Source organism: Cavia porcellus, unplaced genomic scaffold, assembly GCF_034190915.1.
Source record: "Cavia porcellus strain 051 isolate PalLab524CR breed Dunkin Hartley unplaced genomic scaffold, mCavPor4.1 scaffold_40, whole genome shotgun sequence".
Classification (NCBI taxonomy): Eukaryota; Metazoa; Chordata; class Mammalia; order Rodentia; family Caviidae; genus Cavia; species Cavia porcellus.
The window spans coordinates 7,346,844-7,365,314 of record NW_026947523.1 but is presented as its reverse complement, the minus strand read 5'-3'; the positions used below and the strand labels follow the sequence as shown (position 1 = coordinate 7,365,314).

General features: G+C 50.0%; 1 protein-coding gene across 2 annotated transcripts; it reads left to right on the top strand.

Moving 5' to 3' along the window:
• Nucleotides 1-99: 99 nt before the first annotated feature.
• LOC111757020 (histone acetyltransferase p300-like) lies at nt 100-14,507 on the top strand. 2 transcript variants are annotated; one of them, XM_063243658.1, is made up of 4 exons: nt 100-238; nt 3,988-4,501; nt 13,214-13,376; nt 13,740-14,507. In XM_063243658.1, the coding sequence occupies exons 2-3, from the start codon at nt 4,026-4,028 to the stop codon at nt 13,236-13,238; spliced, it is 501 nt and encodes a 166-aa protein (XP_063099728.1). In that variant the 5' UTR covers nt 100-238; nt 3,988-4,025; the 3' UTR covers nt 13,239-13,376; nt 13,740-14,507. The 2 variants fall into 2 exon arrangements, 1 of the variants encoding a protein (XP_063099728.1); XR_002791411.2 differs by lacking the exons at nt 100-238; nt 3,988-4,501 and adding an exon at nt 6,356-6,749.
• The last annotated feature ends 3,964 nt before the right edge of the window (nt 14,508-18,471 follow it).

Genomic DNA, 18,471 nt, shown 5'->3' with positions numbered 1-18,471 from the left:
GGACCCCGCGCCCCGCTACCGCCACAGCTGGGGCTGCAGCGCCCCGCCGAGGGCACGCGGGCGAGGCGGTTGGCGCTGTGGAGCGCGACCAGGCTGGCAGGGCCGCGGTGGCCACCGAGCCCCAGGCCGACCACGCCCGCCCTGGTCCTCTGGAAAGCGCTGGCCTGGCCCTGGGTGGCTTCGGAGTCATCCTCGAGGTCCCTGGGAGACCCAGCGCCCGGAGCACAGTGTCCACGCGGTGAATTTTTTGGAGAATACGGCCCACCTGCCCTGTCCTACCGCTAACCTCAGCTGGGTCACCTACGCGGTCCCCAGGGTTTAGGAAAATAGGTGAAGGCCACCTGGAGGAGGGGGACAAGTCCTGAACTGCGTCTCTAACCCTTTCAAGTTTTCTTTATTTTATTGATTGATGCAGGGCTGGGGATTGACCATAAACTAAACTAAATCTTTGTTTCTTTTTTTTTTTTTTTTTCATATTTCTTCTTTCTTTCTTTGTTTTTCTTGCTGTTGTACTGGAGATCGAACTCACCACCTTGTGTTCCCAGACAGGCACTGTGCTGCTGAACGCGGATCCTAATTTGTTTGTTTGTTGTAGTTTTTTGAGAGGAGGTCTCGTGGTGTAGTTCAAAGTGGCCTCGAACTCAATAGGTATCCCAGACTGGCCTTAATTTCACAGTGATCCTCCTGCCTCAGCCTCCCTAAACCTTTTTTTAAAATTTTAATTGCAGACAGGCTATGCGTGGTGGTGCAGGCCTATAATCCCAGGAATCAGGAGGTTTATGAGGCAAGAGGATCGCTGCAAATTTGAGACCAGCCTGGGCTACAAAGTGAGTTCAAGGCCTGCCTGAACCAGAAAGGGAGACATGGTGTTTAAAAAAAAAAATCAAAAAAAAAATTCAGACAGATTGTCACTTAAATTGCCCAGGCAACACTCTTAGACCCTCTTGCCTAAACCTAGAGTGAAGCTGGGATTCGGTACAAGGGATCAAAACTCACCACCTCATGCTTGACAGGCAAGCGTGGGTACTACTCAGTTATATCCCCAGCCTGAAATTTACATTCTTAAAAATATCAGTAAAGAATATACAGGATAGGGTGAGAGCAGAGCCCAGCTAGGAGGCTACAGATGGGTGCTGGTGGCCAACATTTCATAAGAGGCACTGGGGACAGGAAGAGATTTGGAGAGGAAAGGCCTCCCTGCAGGCCCAGACAGCGAGGGGTGGGGAAGGAGAGACCACCAGGGAGTTCCTGGGTGGTTGACAGAGCCGCACTCAGACCAGAGGGGGAAGCCTGCAGGGAAGAGGCCTGGGGAAGGGAATGGAGTGTTCTGCTCTGAGCACTTATGATGCAAGGGAAAGTCGTCACCCTGACCGATGGGAACTCAGGTCTGCAGCTCAGATGATGAGCCTGGGCTGAAGGGGAGTGTGAGGCACACAAGTGCTGTTACAGCAGAGGCCAGAAGACATCAGATAAGGTGGAAGACAGGAGGGAAGAGGCCTTAGAACAGAACGTGGGGGCCATGGGTGGGGAGACCCACATTTGGCATTCAGCAGGGAGAGGAGGGCGCAAGGCCAGAGGGTGGCCGAGAGGTGGAAGGCAGCAAACAGGACCTCAGAGAGGTCATTTCACATCATCAGACTCTGAGAGAAAAATACATCCGGCTTCATCAGAGAAGCTGCATGTGGCTGACTACTCCAGAGGTGGAGGCAGCGGGAAGGGGGGACAGAGGGAGAGAAAAAGAGAGGTCCCCCCAGAGGGTCTCTGAGGAGTAGCACAGTGGAGAGGCCAGGGGACAGGAGTTATCAGCAGTGACACACAGTCTCACAGTTACGTTTTTTGTTTGGTGATTTTTTTTGAGACAGGGTTTGCTGTGCAGTTCAGGCTGGACTTGAAGTCACTTGTACCCCAGGCTGGAATTGAATTTGCAATAATTTTCCTGCCTCAGCCTCCCTAGAGCTGGGATTATGGGCATGTGCCACCACCATGCCTGGCCTACGCTCTTTATTTTGAAACAGGGTCTCGCTAAATTATCCAGGAGGGATTAAAATTTGCAATCCTGCTGCTGCTTCCCAAAGTGCTGGACTTAAAGTCATAGACCACCACACTCAACTGCCACACTCCTGAGCTAAATTTTGAGTTCGTTTGTTATATAAATTGTTTGTTGTAGGTAATTGGGGAATGAATGTGACAATCTGTGGGGTTTTTTTTCTTCAACATTACAATTGCTGAGATTAGAAAAACGAAAAGACTCGAATAATTCCTATCAGTATTTTTTAATATCACAGTTGAACTCTTTGTTCGCGGGCGCACCCTAAATTCTTCTTACAGGAAGTGGCAGTTCTGCAGGGAGGGGACCGGAGCCTTGATTTGAGCTGGAAAATTGCAACTAAATGGGTTAAGCAATCTCTTTGGGAGAGAAATAAGTAGGCGCAACCCTCTCCTGGAGAGGAACTGGTTACCATGGCGCCGAGCAATAGGAGTGCTCAGAGCATCTTTTCCCATAGTCCTCCCTCTGTGGCTGAGCGCTGGCCCCCTGATGTGGTCAGCTTGGTCCCTGAGATCTGGAGGCCTCATCCATGGCCATGGCCAGGCTAGGGAAATGGAGGTGCCTGAGGTCCAGTGAGGGCCTCGGTATTTAGGTGATAAATGTTAGCAGTTCACAGTTATGAGTTCTTTCAAATAATATTTCAAGCCACCAAATTCTAGCATTCTGGGAGCAGTGAAAGACCCTGAGAATGTACTGATGGCTTTGACTTCCATGGTGGACACTTTCATGGCTCTCATCTTGGGAGCTCCACTGGCCGGGAAGTCAGTTATAAAGTCAGGTGTGCGCTCGGTTGTGGGGGAACAGCGGCAAACAGCAACTGTGGCAGCTTCACAAGTTGTGGATTTCTTTTTTATCAGTACCAGGGATTGAACTCTCGACCTTGAGATGCCGAGGTGCTATGCCACTGAGCTACATCCCCAGCCCATGAGTTCCTGATTTCTTGAGGGAATAGTTCACATTTTATTAGTTTAGGAGGAGTTATGGTTACATGCTAATTAATTTCAAATACACGCATACCATCAGCCTCTTGTTGCATCCTTGTGGTTAACTTTTAGAGAAAATAAGATTACAAGATTCCAGATTTAAAGACCAGAACTTTTACTGCTTCAGCAACAAGAACTCAGAAGATTTGCTCTTTGATCCACCCACTGCTGGCTAGCTTTATTCTAGAATTTCAAATCTGTTGGAATGCTGTGTGGAGGACCCCATGCCATTTCCTGTAGTTTCTTTTATCTCTATTTGAGCAAGGCCTTCTGAGAATGAAGAGACACACTGCAAAATTCAGGAAACCTAAACTCCGAGTCACCGTCTAGCATCGAGTCCTGGGGTTTTTGCCGAGCAATAACTAGAAATTGTCTCGAGCTGTTATGTTCTCTTTTTCCTTAAGGGATATAAACATTGCATTGAGTTCCAGGGCTGTGCAATGTCTCCGTTTAGCTCACTCTGGTTGTTTGTAATCAGATTCAGGTTCTACCACGGGTTACATCTTAAAGTAGACAGGGTAAAATGTCAATTTAAAAAATTGTTTTAAATGTCCATTAAACAGGTATTGGACATGAACCTCATCATTATCCTTAGGCAGGGGTTATTGAGTGAAAGGATATCAAGGTATAGATTTTTGGTCTGCTCTACTAAAAAAGAACAGAGATAAACTGGACATTGTGGGGCTCACAGGTAATCCCAGCACACTGGAAGGCTGAGGCAGGAGAATCAAAAGTTTTATGTAACTGAGTTCAGAAGTCCTAGCCTCACCAGGCATGGCGGCAGACATCTGTAATCCTAGCACTAATTTTTTTTTCTTAATAGGGATTGAACTCACGGCCTTGTGTTTTCCAAGCAGGCTCCACTTGTGATGTGGAGCTAAATCATTGGCCCCCTAGCACTGATTTTTAAAAAAGCTTTTCTAACCCAACCTGTTCATCTCCCATGTTCTTCCCCAGGATTATGTCTTGTGTGTCATCTGCTGTCACAAAAAACCATGACTTGCCCAATGGAGAACCTGGGTCTTGGCTTAGACGTTGAGAGCAACAACCAGCAGGCTGCGGCCACCCAGAGCCCAGGAGAATCGCACCGCCTCAGCATCCAGCGCTGCATCCAATCCCTGGTCCACGCCTGCCAGTGCCGCAACGCCAACTGCTCCCTGCCCTCCTGCCAAAAGATGAAACGGGTCGTACAGCACACCAAGGGCTGCAAACGGAAAACCAACGGCGGGTGCCCCATCTGCAAGCAGCTCATTGCCCTCTGCTGTTACCACGCCAAGCACTGCCAGGAGAACAAGTGCCCTGTGCCGTTCTGCCTCAACATCAAGCAAAAGCTCCGGCAACGGCAGCTGCAACACAGACTGCAGCAGGCCCAGATGCTGCGCAGGAGGATGGCCAGCATGCAACGCACCGGTGTGGTGGGGCAGCAACAGGGCCTGCCCTCTCCAACTCCTGCCAGGGAGCAGCAGACCAGGTAACCCTGGAGCCCTCTTTCAGGCTGTTCAGCTACCACTTCCAGGGCTCTCACTTGCCACAGTAGAAATGGAAATGCAGATTCAAAAAGTGATTGAGACACAGTACATTGTTCAGAGGCCAATCCAGCACCAGATGCCCTAGATGACTCCCATGACCCCCAAGGGGATGATCCCACCTCCTATGACCAGAGGTCCCAGTGGGCACCTGGATCCAGGGATGGGGCCCACAACGATGCAGTAGCAGCTCCCTTAGGCCCAAGGAAGGCTGCCTCAGCCCCAGCCGCTCCAGTCCGGGATGCCAAGGCTGGCCATGATGTCCGTGGCTCAGCACAAGCAACCCTTGAACGTGGCTCCACAGCCAGGATTGGGCCAGGTAGGTGTGAGCCCACTCAAACCAGGCATTGTGTCTCAGCAAGCCTCACAAAGCCTCTTGGGGACTCTCTGGTCTCCCCGCTGTCCCCTACAGCAGCAGCCCTGCTGCCTGCCCCAAGCTGTTGGCCTCATTCATAAACAGCGAGCTGCTAAAGACACCAGCTCATCCGTGGCCTCTCTGAGAGTAACGAGAGACTCCTGGTAGTCGCCCAGCAACTAGTTACTTTCTCTTAATATTTTTTGTTTAGAAAATAATTTTTTGAAAGCTCTTAGCCTAAAAGACAATTTTCCTTGGAACACGTAAGAACTGTATAGTAGCTGTTTGAGGTTTCAAGCAAACATACAAGATGGATGAACCTGAGAGAAGATAGGATACAAAGCACAGATTTTCCTTATGGCTGCTTCCCCCGCCTTCTTTCTAGGTGTGTGTATGTGTGTGTGTATGTGTGTGTGTCTCGTACAGGGAGGAGGCTGAGGTCACATCTGAGGGCTCCCTGTGCTTTGGCTGTGTACCTCCAAGAGGTTTTATTTATTTATCCATATTCTAGTTTTTTTGGTTCTTGTTTTTTTTTTTTGTTTTTTGTATTGGGGATGAAACTTACAACCCTGAGCTTGCCAAGCAGGTGCTATGCCTCTGAGCTATATCTCTGGCCCTTTATTTATTTAATTTTCCTTTTTAAAATTTATGATACAGGGTCTCAGTATGTACCGCAGGCTGGCCTCGAACTCATAGCAATTCTTCTGCGTCAGTGTCTTGAGTGCTGCAATTACAGGCGTCTATCTCCATGCCCAGCTGTTATTTATTTATTGAGACAGGGTCTCACTATGCAGATCAGCGCAGTTCAGAGGCCAATCCAGACCAGATGTAGCTAAGGCTGGTCTTAAACTTGTAATAATCCTCCTGCCCTAGCCTCCTGAGTGCTGGAATTACAGGCATGCACCATCAAGCCTAGCTGTTCAAATTTTTAAATTCATAAGAATACATTGGGGGCTGGGGATTTACCTCAGCGGCATAAGCAACTGCCTTGCAAGAAGGCGGTTGTGAGTTCAATCCCTGGTTCTGATAAAAAGTTTAAAAAAAAATACATAATCGTTATTACTAGTGCAGTTGACATTTTCCCCTGTTTTCCTGCTTTTTGGAAGAGTTAAAAATAAAGGACAAAAATTATTTCTGGGAAATCAAATATTATATATATAAATGTTAAAATCTCAATTCCTCCTCTTAGGTACAAAAAATATTCTTTTAAAAATATTTTTTAATTCCTTCCTCTGAAGACAACTTTTGTGCTACAGAAAACTTTCTCTTCCACAAATAGCATGAAATTCAAGTATTAAAATAATTTATACAAGTACAGAGAAAAATGACTTTTACAAAATCACCGAGGGAGCTGGGGGAAGGCAAAGGCGGGCAGAGAACTCCCAGGCAGCGGAGACGAGCTCCCCGCGCCTGTGTACACAGCCAGCTCCCTGATCCCCCTCCACCGAGCACTGCAGAGCTCCGAACAAGGTTCAGAGCTGCCACCTAGTGTCCTGGGCATCCGTTGCCCGCCTGCCCTGCCCTTGTCGCCCACAACATGCACCGGAGCACGGGCCGGTGCCCTGGACCAGGCCTGGACGCAGCCCTGCTCTGAGCGGCCAGCTGCGCCCTCCAGTCAGCCAGGTCTAGAGCACAAAGAGGCAGCACCGCGGCGCTGAGTGACAGGGATGTGGACTGCTAGGGAGACGCGTGGCCGGTGGGGGCCGGAAGGGCTCAGGGAGGGAGAACAGGAAAGCTGGGCCTCGGAGGGCAGCTGCTGGAGAGGGGCGGCGAGGAGAGATCAGCTCTGCCCAGGACGGGAAGGACCTGAGCCCGCGGGGTGCAGGGCGCAGCTGCAGGTGCGCGGGGCGGAGCCCTCGGGAAGGGCGCGGTGAGCACCTGTACCCGACAGAACAGCCAGCAGCGCAGCACCCTAGTATTAGGGTCCAGGGCAGGCTGCAAAGGGCCACAGGGAGAGCTGCATTCCCTTTCCAAGCAGCACCTCCCAGCTGCCATGGAGCTGCCTCTGGCTGAACCCAGCTGGGCTGTGGGTTCAGAGCAGCAGGTTCTTACAGGGATGTGTCCTCTCTCAGGGTAGTGGCCATGGGGGTTGGGGACCGCCACCTGTGCAGACCTCTCTTCCTGTGCCAGTAATTGCGTTCCTCCGGGTGGGCCTTGATGAGCTTGGACCAGCCAGCTTTATCCACCCAGAAAAGACGTCACCATGGCAACCACCATTGTTCAGAAACACACACTCTAGGTTCCTTTAACTGAGAGTGCAAAATCCCTCTCAAAGGGTCATGTTCCTTCCAATAGGCTGCTAGGAGGTAGCCCTGTCAATAGGAAGGAGAAAAATTATTTGTCATCTACACCCTCAAAATGTCAATTAGAAAACCCAGAATGAAAAAAAAAAAAAAAAAAAAAAAAAGAAAGAAAGAAAAAGAAAAGAAAACCCAGAATGCATCCGTTAGGATATTAGAACAGAATCAACCCAGTTTTGATTCTGCCTACAGGACTCCTCAGAGCTGGTCCACCCCAAGCCAGAAGAAATGTTTAACATAATTAACACGGCAGTGCCATGGTGATGAGTGTTGCTGGGAAACTGTCACTGGCACTGGCGTTGCAGGGAGTCAGATTTGGTAGAGCCTATGTCTGCACCTAGGAACATCTGCTCCAGACTTGGTAAGGCATTTGCGTGTCAGAGGATGGGAAATAAATCCAACTAAAATTCACGGACCCCCTCCCTCAGTGAAATTTCTTGGAATCCAGTGGTGCAGCCTTGCTGACAGAGGCCCCTAATTGGAAGCATAATTTAGCGGGATCCGGCCCGTCCTGTGATCAGGGAAGCAGCACAAGGCTTGCGGGGCCTATTTGGATTTAGGAGGCAACACTTTCCTCACTGTGGGGTGTTATGGTGGCCCCTTATCCAGCCAGTCAGAAAGGTGTTAGTTGGAGTGGAGGCCAGAGTGAAGGAAGGGTCTGTCACTTGGGCCACATGATCCAGGAGATCCAGTACTTCGTGCAGTGGCACTGGTGTATAGGGACATTGTTTGGAGCCTCCCTCAAGTCTCCACTGTGGGGTTCCTGCAGAGGCCTCTCACGTTTTCTCAAAGAATTCTCTTTGAGAAAAAGCTCCTGATCTCCTGCTGCCCATCAGCCGAAGGAACACAAAGCCACCGTGCAAACTGAGCTGCCTGGTGACAGAAGGTCATCTGACCACTGAAGCAATGAAGCTGGACCTGCACAGATAGCCACGCTCATTGCCGAGCAGCAGGGCTGGACACTGGGCTAGATGCAGGGTATGCAAGGGCTCACCATTTCCTGCCCTTCTGTTCCACTTTCAGTGCTTGGCATGTGTCTGTGGCTTCCCAGCACAAAGCCTTATGACAGGCTGACAAGGGACAAGAAATGGTCCTGGCCTCCAGATGATTCTGCACGTTACACAGCCCCACTTGATAGTGACAGTTTCCACACAGCAGCACCTGTCCAGGCCATTCCCAAAGACGGTGGTGAGCTGTGTGTCTGGTTGTACATTTTGCTCGGGAAAACATGGTCAGATGTATGCCTATGTTCTGACTCATGGGCATAAGCAACATGGCAGACTCAGAAAGAATGCGATTGGAAAATTGGTGACAAAGACATTTGAGAAAGGGCTATGTCAGAATAGGTGCAAAGGAGCTTAAGCTATCTTTCCTCCACCACCACCATTGCCTAAGAACTCTTCAAAAACGTGGTGTTGGCAGCAGTGGAGGTTACACACTGGCTCAGCCACGCGGACTTCCACTGACCCAGCCTGACCTGGTGCCACAGCATAGGTCAACCCTGAGTTCCCAGTGTGGACCTGTACTCCAAACTGATCGACCTGCAGCCTGCTGGAAAGTCAGTGATATTGGACTATTTCCATCACGGAAGGGGAAGAACATTGTCCTCATTGCAATAGACACTTGTTCTGAGCGTGGACTCCCCTCCCCTGCATGCATTGATTCTGCTGAAACTATCATCTGTGGATTTCCAGAATATCTCAGCCACACAGCATTGCTTCTGAATAAGACACGCAAGTCAAGGCCAAAGAAGCGTGGTGTGATCTTACCATGTTCACCGTCACACCTCCAAGCAGCTGCAGTGATGGATCGGAGGAATGGCCTTGTGCAGATGCAGCTGCGGTGCCAGCGAGGTGATAGTACCTTGCAGGGCTGAGTGAGGTTCACCAGAAAGCTGTGGATGCTCCTGATCAAGATCCCATATGTGGTACTGTTTCTCCCATAATCAGGATCCGTGGGTGTGGGAATCAGGAGGTGGAAATGGGAACGGTACCATCTCCAGCTCCTAGGGACCCACTGGTGAAGTTTTGCAACCTGTCTCTATGGACCTGTGCTCTCCTGGCCTAGAAGTCTTACTTCAGGGTGCAGAATGCTGTTGGCTGGGATGCAAGACGCAGACCACCAAGGGGAAGCTGGATTGCTCCCCACAACGGAGTCCATTAGGGCACCCTCTCCTGTTACCATGCCCCATTGCAAAGGTCCTTGGAAACTATTAGGGTGCAATCTAGGCAAAGAGACAAAGGGCTCAGACCCTTCATAAATGGAGCTGTGAGGTACCCTGTGTCTTGGTCATTTTCCTCATTGCCAGGACAAATGCTCAAAATCCACAACTTAAAGGGAAAAAAGGTTTATTAGGTTTATGTTTTTAGTCAATAGCTGACTGACTGTAAGATACGAAGACGTGGTAGAGGGGCCTGGGTGGAGGAGACCTGCTCATATCATGGTGGCCAGGAAGCAGAGTGACACCTCCCAGCTCACAACCCAGAGACCCACCTCTTCTGGCAAGACCCCCTTCCTAACAGCAAGTCAGCTTCCTCCATGGCTCCAAAAGCCCTACCTGTGCATGTGAAGACTAGGGGGTCTTCTAGCTATGAACCATAACACCCCTCATTTACAGCACCGAGATACACTGAGGTGCTTCCTGAAGGTCATAAGGCATAGTGAGAGCAGGCTATGGTGGCACAGGCCTGTAATCCCAGCACTCAGGAGGCTGAGGCAGGAGGATTGCTGTGAGTTCAAGGCCAGCCTGAACTGCATAATGAAACCCTGTCCCCAAAAAAAGTAATAATAATGTACAGTATGAAAAGATAGTTACCAATGTTAGCTGTGACCACAAAAGCAGTGACAAAGACAAAGACTGCAAATGTCATGGATATTTCTCTATCAGTTTGTTAATATGTTGTGCGCACAGACGTAAAGTGGTTCACGAATTAAGTTCACAAACAATTCGTTTCGCAATTCTGGGGAAGACAGCTGAATTCATTTTTGTCACCTAATTAGAGTTCTCCAACAGGAACAAAATTTTGCTGAATGCTGCTGTTCACTCACATGAGTGTTCATGAACCGAATTATTACTATGTGTGAACCAAGGATCTTTGTTTTTGTTTTGTTTTGTTTTTTCTGGAACTGTGCCATGATTGAATTAATATTTTAATATTACCACTGGGATATTGTTATGTTCATGTTATAATATTGAAGTTACCTAATTGCAAGAGAAGAGTATCACAGAGAAAAATCTGCCTCCTATTCTGGGGAAGGAAAACTAGGGTGTTTCCAGTTTCACACGGAGTTTGGATCACGTGAGAGTTCTGAACGTGCTATTTACTTTTATTTGGGGAATCAAAGACTTCAAGGAGCTGTGTTACACTGTCAAACTGACAAGGCTGGCTGGCCCTGAGGCCTTTGGTGGAGATTGTCAGCTTGACTGGATGAAGAACACAGAGCAGATAGAGCGTGTTTCCGGCTGTGTTGTGAGCTGTCCCAGAGCTGAGGATAAGCAGGCAGCGCACTGAGCGGGAGATAAGGCCTGGGGCCCTGCTTCTGGGGGCTTCCGGCCAGATGAAAGGCAAGCGGGGGAGGTGGAGGGAGGCCTGCAGCTTGGGCTGCTTGCCCAAGCTTGTCATCTGCTACTGTTGTTGGCCGTGGAGTCACACTGTGTGACTCTGGTTCCTTCAGCCTCTCAACGTGGACCCCGCAGGGCTGCCAGGCCTGAGGCTCAGAGATTCATCCTCCATCTCTCCTGTTCCCTGGCTTCCAGCTTGCTGGACTGAGCAGCTTCTGGACCCGCTGGCTATGCAGGGCGCTGCCAGCTGCTGTGAGCTGCCCTGCCCTGGCCCTGTCAGCCCTGGGCACAATCTTAAATGTACACTTATAAGAATATTCATAATGGGCTGGGGATTTAGCTCAGCGGCATAAGCGCCTGCCTTTCAAGCAGGCAATCGTGAGTTCGATCCCTGGTACCGATAAAAATGAAAAAAGACATAAAAATAAAAAATGAATATTCATAATGTATTTTCCTCATTGATTCTGTTCCTTAGAAGACCTAAGCAATATGCTCAGTGCTCAGTTTACTGTGAGGCGCTCACAAATGAAATTGAAAGTGCTTTGCAAACATCAAAGCATAACTTCTGTGATTTATGTTTTCCTCCCTCCAGCAGCTCTGAAGAGGAGAAAAATGTGGTCTCAAGATCAAACACCTTCCTGATTTCTCAGCTGCTGAGCAGAGCAGGGGTGGGCAGCTATCTCTAACCTCAGATGCCACAGAAGTTTGTGGGCCTGGTTTAAGTACTGGCTTCCCACAGCCTAGGGGCCTGGGCCAGGAGAGAAACTTCATTAATTTTCACACAACCCTAAAACAGAATTCGTCCCTGGCTGCTGCTCTGGGAAGAAGGGTGGAGTTAGGCTGGGGTCAAAACCATCTCCCAAAGGGCTGTGTGGTCAGAAGCGGGTTTGGGGAGGTGGTGAGATCCCGAAGTGCCAACCTCCCTGCTGACTGTGCTGCTGGAGGTGGGGCCGAGGGAGGAAGTAGGTCACTGGGGGTGGCGCAGGAAGGGGGTGTCTCCCCAGACCTGTCCTGTCACTGCTTCCTGGCTCCCACCCACTGAGCGATGTCCACTACTCTGTCCCTGTCAGGGCCAGCAGACCTGGGACTGAAATGTGAATCAAAATCAAACTTTTCTCCATAAGCTGTCTGTCAGGGTGTGGTCCCAGCTGGATGTGACCAAACTGATGGATCCAGGTGTCACTGTACCTCGTCACCAGGTGCTCGGTCACAGCAGTGCCCCTAGGAACACTGTTCTCAGCCAATCCCTGTCCTGTCTGCATCTGGCCCAGGGGATTCTGAGGGTTCTCTCTCCTTGGTGTGACTGGGACCAGAACTGTCCCTGCATAGGCCCCAGGCCCTGGTGCCCATGGTTCAAGCTCCTCCTCCTCGTCCTCTTCCTCTTCTTTTTCTTCTTCTTCTTTTTTTTTTTTATTATCGGTACCGGGGATCGAACTCACGACCATGCACTTGCAAAGCAGGCACTTATGCCGCTAAGCTAAATCCCAGCCCTTCTTCTTTTTTTGAATTTTTTTATTTTTGTCTTTCTGAGATAGGGTCTCATTATGAAATTCAGGCTGGCCTTGGGCTCACTTTGTAGCTCAGGCTGGTCTTGAACTTGGGATCCTCCTGCCTCAGCCTCCTGAGTGTTGGGATTATAGGAGTGCACCTGGGCACTTTCAGGGCTTGGCCAGGAGGGGCCGAAGGTATGGTCAGGTGTGGGAAGCAGGCAGATGGCTCCTTCTTTTCTTCCGTTTCCTCCCTTCCCCTTCTCAGCTCTCTGCCTGTCCCTTACTGTTCCACCATGCCCTGGGACAGAGAGTCCCTTCATTTCCCTGTGTTGCGAGGGAAAAAATGTCCCTGGCGAACCCAGGGCCTGGAGTACAGCACATACCTGATGAGTTTTTTGGAGAACACCACTCACCCTGGCCCTATCCTACCTGTAACCTCGGCTGGGTCATCTGCTTGGTCCCCAAGGTCTTGGAAAATAATTGGAGAATTGACACAGAGGTTGGCCAGGGTACAGTCCTTTTAGGAATGGAAAAAAGTAGGCACAACCCTGTCCTGGAGAGGAATTGGTTATCCTGGTGCTGAACCTTAGGGGTGCTCAGAGCATCTTTTCCCATAGTCCTCTCCGCCCCTGACCCTCTGTGGCTGAGTAGTGGCCACCCAAAGTGGTCAGCTTGGCCCCTAAGGTCCTGGAGGCCTCATCCATGGCCATGGCCAGGCTTGGGAAATGGAGGTGCCTGACGTCTAGTGGGGGCCTCAGTGATTAGGTGATAAATGTTAGCAGTTCATAGTTATGAGCTCTTTCAATGTTTCAAGCTGCCTGGAGCAGTGGGAAAGGCCCTGATAATGTACTGATGGCTTTGAGTGAGCTTTGAGCGGTCCTCGCTTCCACGGTCTGCGTGGTGATCCAACTCTCTGCCTCCCATGGTGACCCTGACCCTCTCATCCGCAGTGATCTGTCCTGTGGCTGGGAGTGAGTTCCTCACCCTCAGAAGAGAGGAGCGCCTCTAGCTCCACTCTCCCCATCCATCCCTGGGGGCCGCCGGCCGCTGCCTCTGCACCTGCCATCAGTGTGAGGACTGAGTGGACCTGAGCTGGCCTGCGCAGTCTGCCAGGTAGGTGCCAGGTCACAGGCCGTAGGGGACAGGTCCTGCAGGTCCCCATGTTATGAGGGGTGACACAGGAACATGGACTCATCGGGGGACACAGCCTGGTCTTGTGTTGAGGAGCAGAGCTGCAGAGGCCAGCCCTACTGTATAGAAAGGAGTTTTTCTAAGCCAGCCCAGGGCTGCGCAGCTGTAACCGTAGTGCCCACCCGGCTAAGTGAGGGTCAGAAGATCGAGGCTCAGGACTAGAGGGACACCTTCTCCAAGAATAAGCAAACACGGGAACTTTTCAGCCCAAGCAGAGTACCTCAAATGGCACAAGATGTAATCACGTCTTGAGAGTTGATTTGTACCTCCTGTGTTTTTCCCCAGAAGTATGTCTTGCGTGTTACCAGCGACCTCCCTAAACTACACGAGCACCCGATGGAGAAACAAGGCCACGATTAGATGATGAGAGCGGCAGCAAGCAGGATGCGGCCACCCAGAGCCCAGAAGACTCTCACCGCCCGGGCATCAGCTGCCACTTCCATGCCTGGTCCCAAGCCTGCGATTGTCCCAGTGCCAACTGGGCGCTACCTCTTTGTGGGAAGATGAAGTTGCTTGGCCCACATATCCAGGCCTGCAGGAGGAAGGGCCAAGCCCAGCGCCCTGAATGCCACAGGTTCTCTGCTGCTACCCTTCCAAGCCCTGCCTGAAGTTCACCTGCCCTCTGCCGTTTTGCTTAAAAATCAAGCTAAGGCTCTTCTTCCAGCCGCAGCAGCACTGGTGGGAGGCGGGGCATCCCGTACCCCGCTGGTGTAGAGGGGCAGCAACAGGACCTTCCCTCCCACACTGTCAATCCTGTCACTCTAGCCACGCCACGGGGCCACACGCAGGGAGCCCGCAGGGGCCACAGCTCGGCCCTTCTGGCGCCTGACTGGTGACCCTCCAACAGCCGGCTCAGCCACCCCTTCCCGCCCCCACGCAGCTGCAGGCTCTGTTCTTGCTCTGGCTGGGCCCCCAGCCCCGTCCTTGTGTGTGTGCTCCGCTGTGCACCAGGCCAAGGCCCAGGGCTGGAGCCTTGGCTGGTCCTGACTTGCACCTCTGCTAAATTTTCCTTTTACATTTAAATGTATAAAAACACATAACAGTTATTATTTACGGCTGCCCGTAATTGATTTTTTTGTTTTATTTTTTGTCTTTTTGAGACAGGGTCTTGCTATAAAGTTAGGCTGGCCTTGGACTCACTTTGTAGTCCAGGCTGGTCTCAAACTTGCAACAACGATCCTCCTGCCTCAGCCTCCCTGAGTGCTGGAATTACAGGCGCGAGCCACCACACTTGGCTACACAGATGGTATTTTACCCCTAACTCTCCCACTTTATGGAAGAATTTTAAAACTTCTCAAACCAAAACCCCTTCTGAAACAGGGCTGCATAGCACTATAAAATTACTTTTTACATATATAAATATATAAAAATCTCAATTTCTCACATTGAATCTGGAATGAAAAAAATCTCAATTTCTCTCTTGAGGATGAAAAAGTCTTTATTCTTTTAATGATATTCTTTAAAAATCATTTATCATGGGGCTGGGGATTTAGCTCAGCGCCTGCCTTGCAAGCAGGCAGTCTTGAGTTCGATCCCTGGTACTGATAAAAAAAAAAAATCATTTATCAGGCTGGGGATTTAGCTCAGTGGCACAAGCACCTGCCTGGCAAGCATGAGGTTGTGAGTTCGATCCCTTATACAAAAAAAAAAAAAAATCATTTATCCCCTGAAGACAAATTTGTGTTACACAAAGTTTTGTCTTCCATAAATCTCAGCTTAAAACTTCAAGTATTAAAATAATTTGTATAAACCGGGCGTGGTGGCTCACACCTGTAATCCCAGCACTCAAAGATGAGGCAGGAGGATCGTTGTGAGTTCGAGACCAGCCTAGGCTACACATTGAGCCCAAGACCAGCCTGAACTGCACAGTGAGACCTTGTCTCAAAAAGACAAAAAAAAATTTGTATATGCACAGAGAAAGGTAATTTTTCAAAATATACACAGGCAGCAGCTTGGGGCTCGGCGGAAAGGAAAACATTACAGTCACCTTAACTGTCACATGTAATGAATTCCCAAGTAGAAGCTGGTGGATTCATCCAAGTTCATGGAAAAAGCACAGTTCTCCAGGTACCTGGGTCAAAGGGACCTCCAGCTGCTGGAGACCAGGAAAAGTTGTGTGGAGCAGAGCAGGGAAGCCAGGCCTCAGAGGGCAACTGATCAGGAGGGACGGAGAGGAAAGGAGAGGGCAGCTCAACCCAGGACGGGGGTGAGGGACCTGAGCCTGCATGGTATGGGGCGCAGCTGCAGGCAAGCTGGACGGAGACCTCAGGAAGGGCTGAGGACTTGGGGACAAGGATGGACCTGAGAAGAGCAGAAAAAGAGGCCAAGTGTCTAACTGTGTTACGATGCCTGGATCCTGGAAGGGACGGCTGGGAGGCAGTGGTACCCCCAGGGCTTTGTAACCCTAACCCACAGAGATACCCAGGATTTGGGAGCGAGGCTCTGTCATCAGCTGCAGGCAGTGACTGTCCCTTTGAGAAACAGCTCCTGGCTGCCTCCTGGGCCTTAGAGGAAACTGAACACTTGACCACAGGACACCAAAGTAACATGTGACTTCAGCTGCTTGTTATGATATCTTCTGATCGCTCAAGCCAAAGGGCCACTTGTGAACAGCCCTGATCCACTGGAGGTGGTGCACACGAGACTAAGGCCAAGCAGGTCGGAAGGCTCCCAAAAAGTGGCCCAAGTGCCCATGGTGCCTCTTCCTGGTCTCCTGCCTTCTGCCCCCAGGGAACCCCAAAGGCCAAACGAGGTATGCCCTGTGGTCAGCTGGCAGAAGAGCAGACCAGGGCCTGGTTTGCAGATGCAGGCACCACCCAAAGAGGACACCACTGCAGCCCCTTGTTGGGGGTCCCTGAAGGACCACGGTGAAGGGGAGTCTTCACAATGCATAGGCTTTGAGCATTGCACCCCACATCATTTTCCAGGAGGGAAATTGACCAGATGTGCGACTATGGAGCAATTCATAACTAGTGGTCAGTCAGGTGGCCAGGAACCGAGAAGGAACCCAGTTGGAAAATTAGTACAAAGATATTTGAGGAAAAGGGTATCTCTTTGCAGGCATAAGAGAGGCCAAGATATTTGCATTCCACACAAGTAGCATCAGTCTCAGGCAACTCCATCCTCAGCCACCTCTGTCACTGTGGAATGGACAAATGGACAGAGTGGTCATGCTGGCGGGGATGGAGGTTACGCATGGCTCTATGAGATGGACTTCTCTCACCAAGCCCGATCTGGCCACACAGCCACTGCTGAGTGCCCACTCTGCCAGCAGCAGAGATCCACAGTGATACAGTGATACAGGTGCTGACACACACCCTGGGTGATGAGCCCACCTACAGCTCATAGGTTGATTCTACTGGACCACTCTCACTGTGGGAGAGAAGCTCTTTGTAGTGAGTGGGCTACATACTTATCATTAGTATGGATTTGCCTTCCCAGCATGCAACACTCCTGCTGGAACCACCATCCACAGACTTACAGAATGCCTTACCCACCATCAGGTTATCCCACCGTGTGGCATTTGATTTATTTCACTTATGAGTATGGTCTCAAGTTACATCCATTTACTTATAAATATCTCAATGTGATCCTTCTTTATAGCTGAGTAGTATCCATTGTATAAAAATATCACACCTTTTTTATCCATTTCCCAGTTGATGGGCACTCAGCTTGTTCACAGTGTGGCTTTTTTTGTTTGTTTGTTTGTTTTTATCGGTACCGGGGATCGAACTCATGACTGCCTGCTTGCAAGGCAGGCACTTATGCCGCTGAGCTAAATCCCCAGCCCCCCACAGTGTGGCTTTTGAACAAGTGCATACTTCATGGCCAAGTGTACATATAAGCCACTGATCTTACTGTGTTCCCCTCCCTCCAGAAGACAGGCTACAGCTAGTAGAGCTGTGAAACTGCCTTTTGCAGATGCAGTTATGGTGACAGCTAAGGGGCAATATTTTTCGGGGCTGGGCAAGGATCTTTGGAAGGCTATATATGCTCCCAGATAAATCTGATGCACTTGGGAGGCAGAGGCCGGAAGATTGCTGCAAGTTCAAGGCCAAGCTAGGCTATGTCGTGAGTTTAAGTCCTGCCTGCTACATAGCAGGACCCTGCTTTAGAAAAAAAAAAAAAAAAAAGAAAGAAAAAGAAAAAAGAAAAAAAGAAGAAGAAGAACAAAGAAAGAAAGAAAGAAATCCGATGGATGGTATCGTTTCTCCCAAAGCCATGACCCTTGTATATGATAATCAAGGGCTAGAAATGCAAATGGTAGAGCCGGGGATTTAGCTAAGTGGTATGATAGCCTGCCTGGCAAGCATGAGGTCATTACCAGTACAAAAAAATGCAAATGGTACCAGCCTCCACTGACCCTATGACCCACTCACAAATGTTTGTCACCTGTTCCCGTGACCTTATGCTCCCCTGGCCTAGAAGGCTTAGTTTGAGAGCAGGGAAATGCTTCTATCAGGAGGCCTAACGATTCCACTGAACCAGAAGTTAGGACTGCCCCTCCTGCCTGGACTCTTTATGCTTCTAAGTCCACAAGCTACAAAGGGAGTGATGGGGGGGCAGGGGTGATTGATGCAGACTATCGAGGGGGAACTGGATTATTCGTCCACAGTGGAGTTCTTTAAGGCAGCCCTCAAATCAACACGTCCTGCTATGAAGGTCAGTGGGAAACTGGGCAACCCAGTCCAGGCGGGGTATCAAATAGACCCGGCCCTTCAGGACTGGGTATGGTTCACACTACCAAGTAATGGACCAGGGTCTACCGAGGTGCTTGCTGAGGGCTGAGGGAATACAAACTGCATGGTAGTCATCAATACCAGCTAGGATCAGGTGCCCAGTTACAAAGTCAAGGATTGCCATTGGCCTGAGTGTTCCTCTCATGTCATGTTGCTATGCGGTGCGTACATACATATGTGAAGCAGATATCTTTGGTTTCTTTCTTGTATTTCTACACCATGCAACACAACACTAACCTACTTCACATCAGAACTCAAGCATTGGTAAGTCCACATTA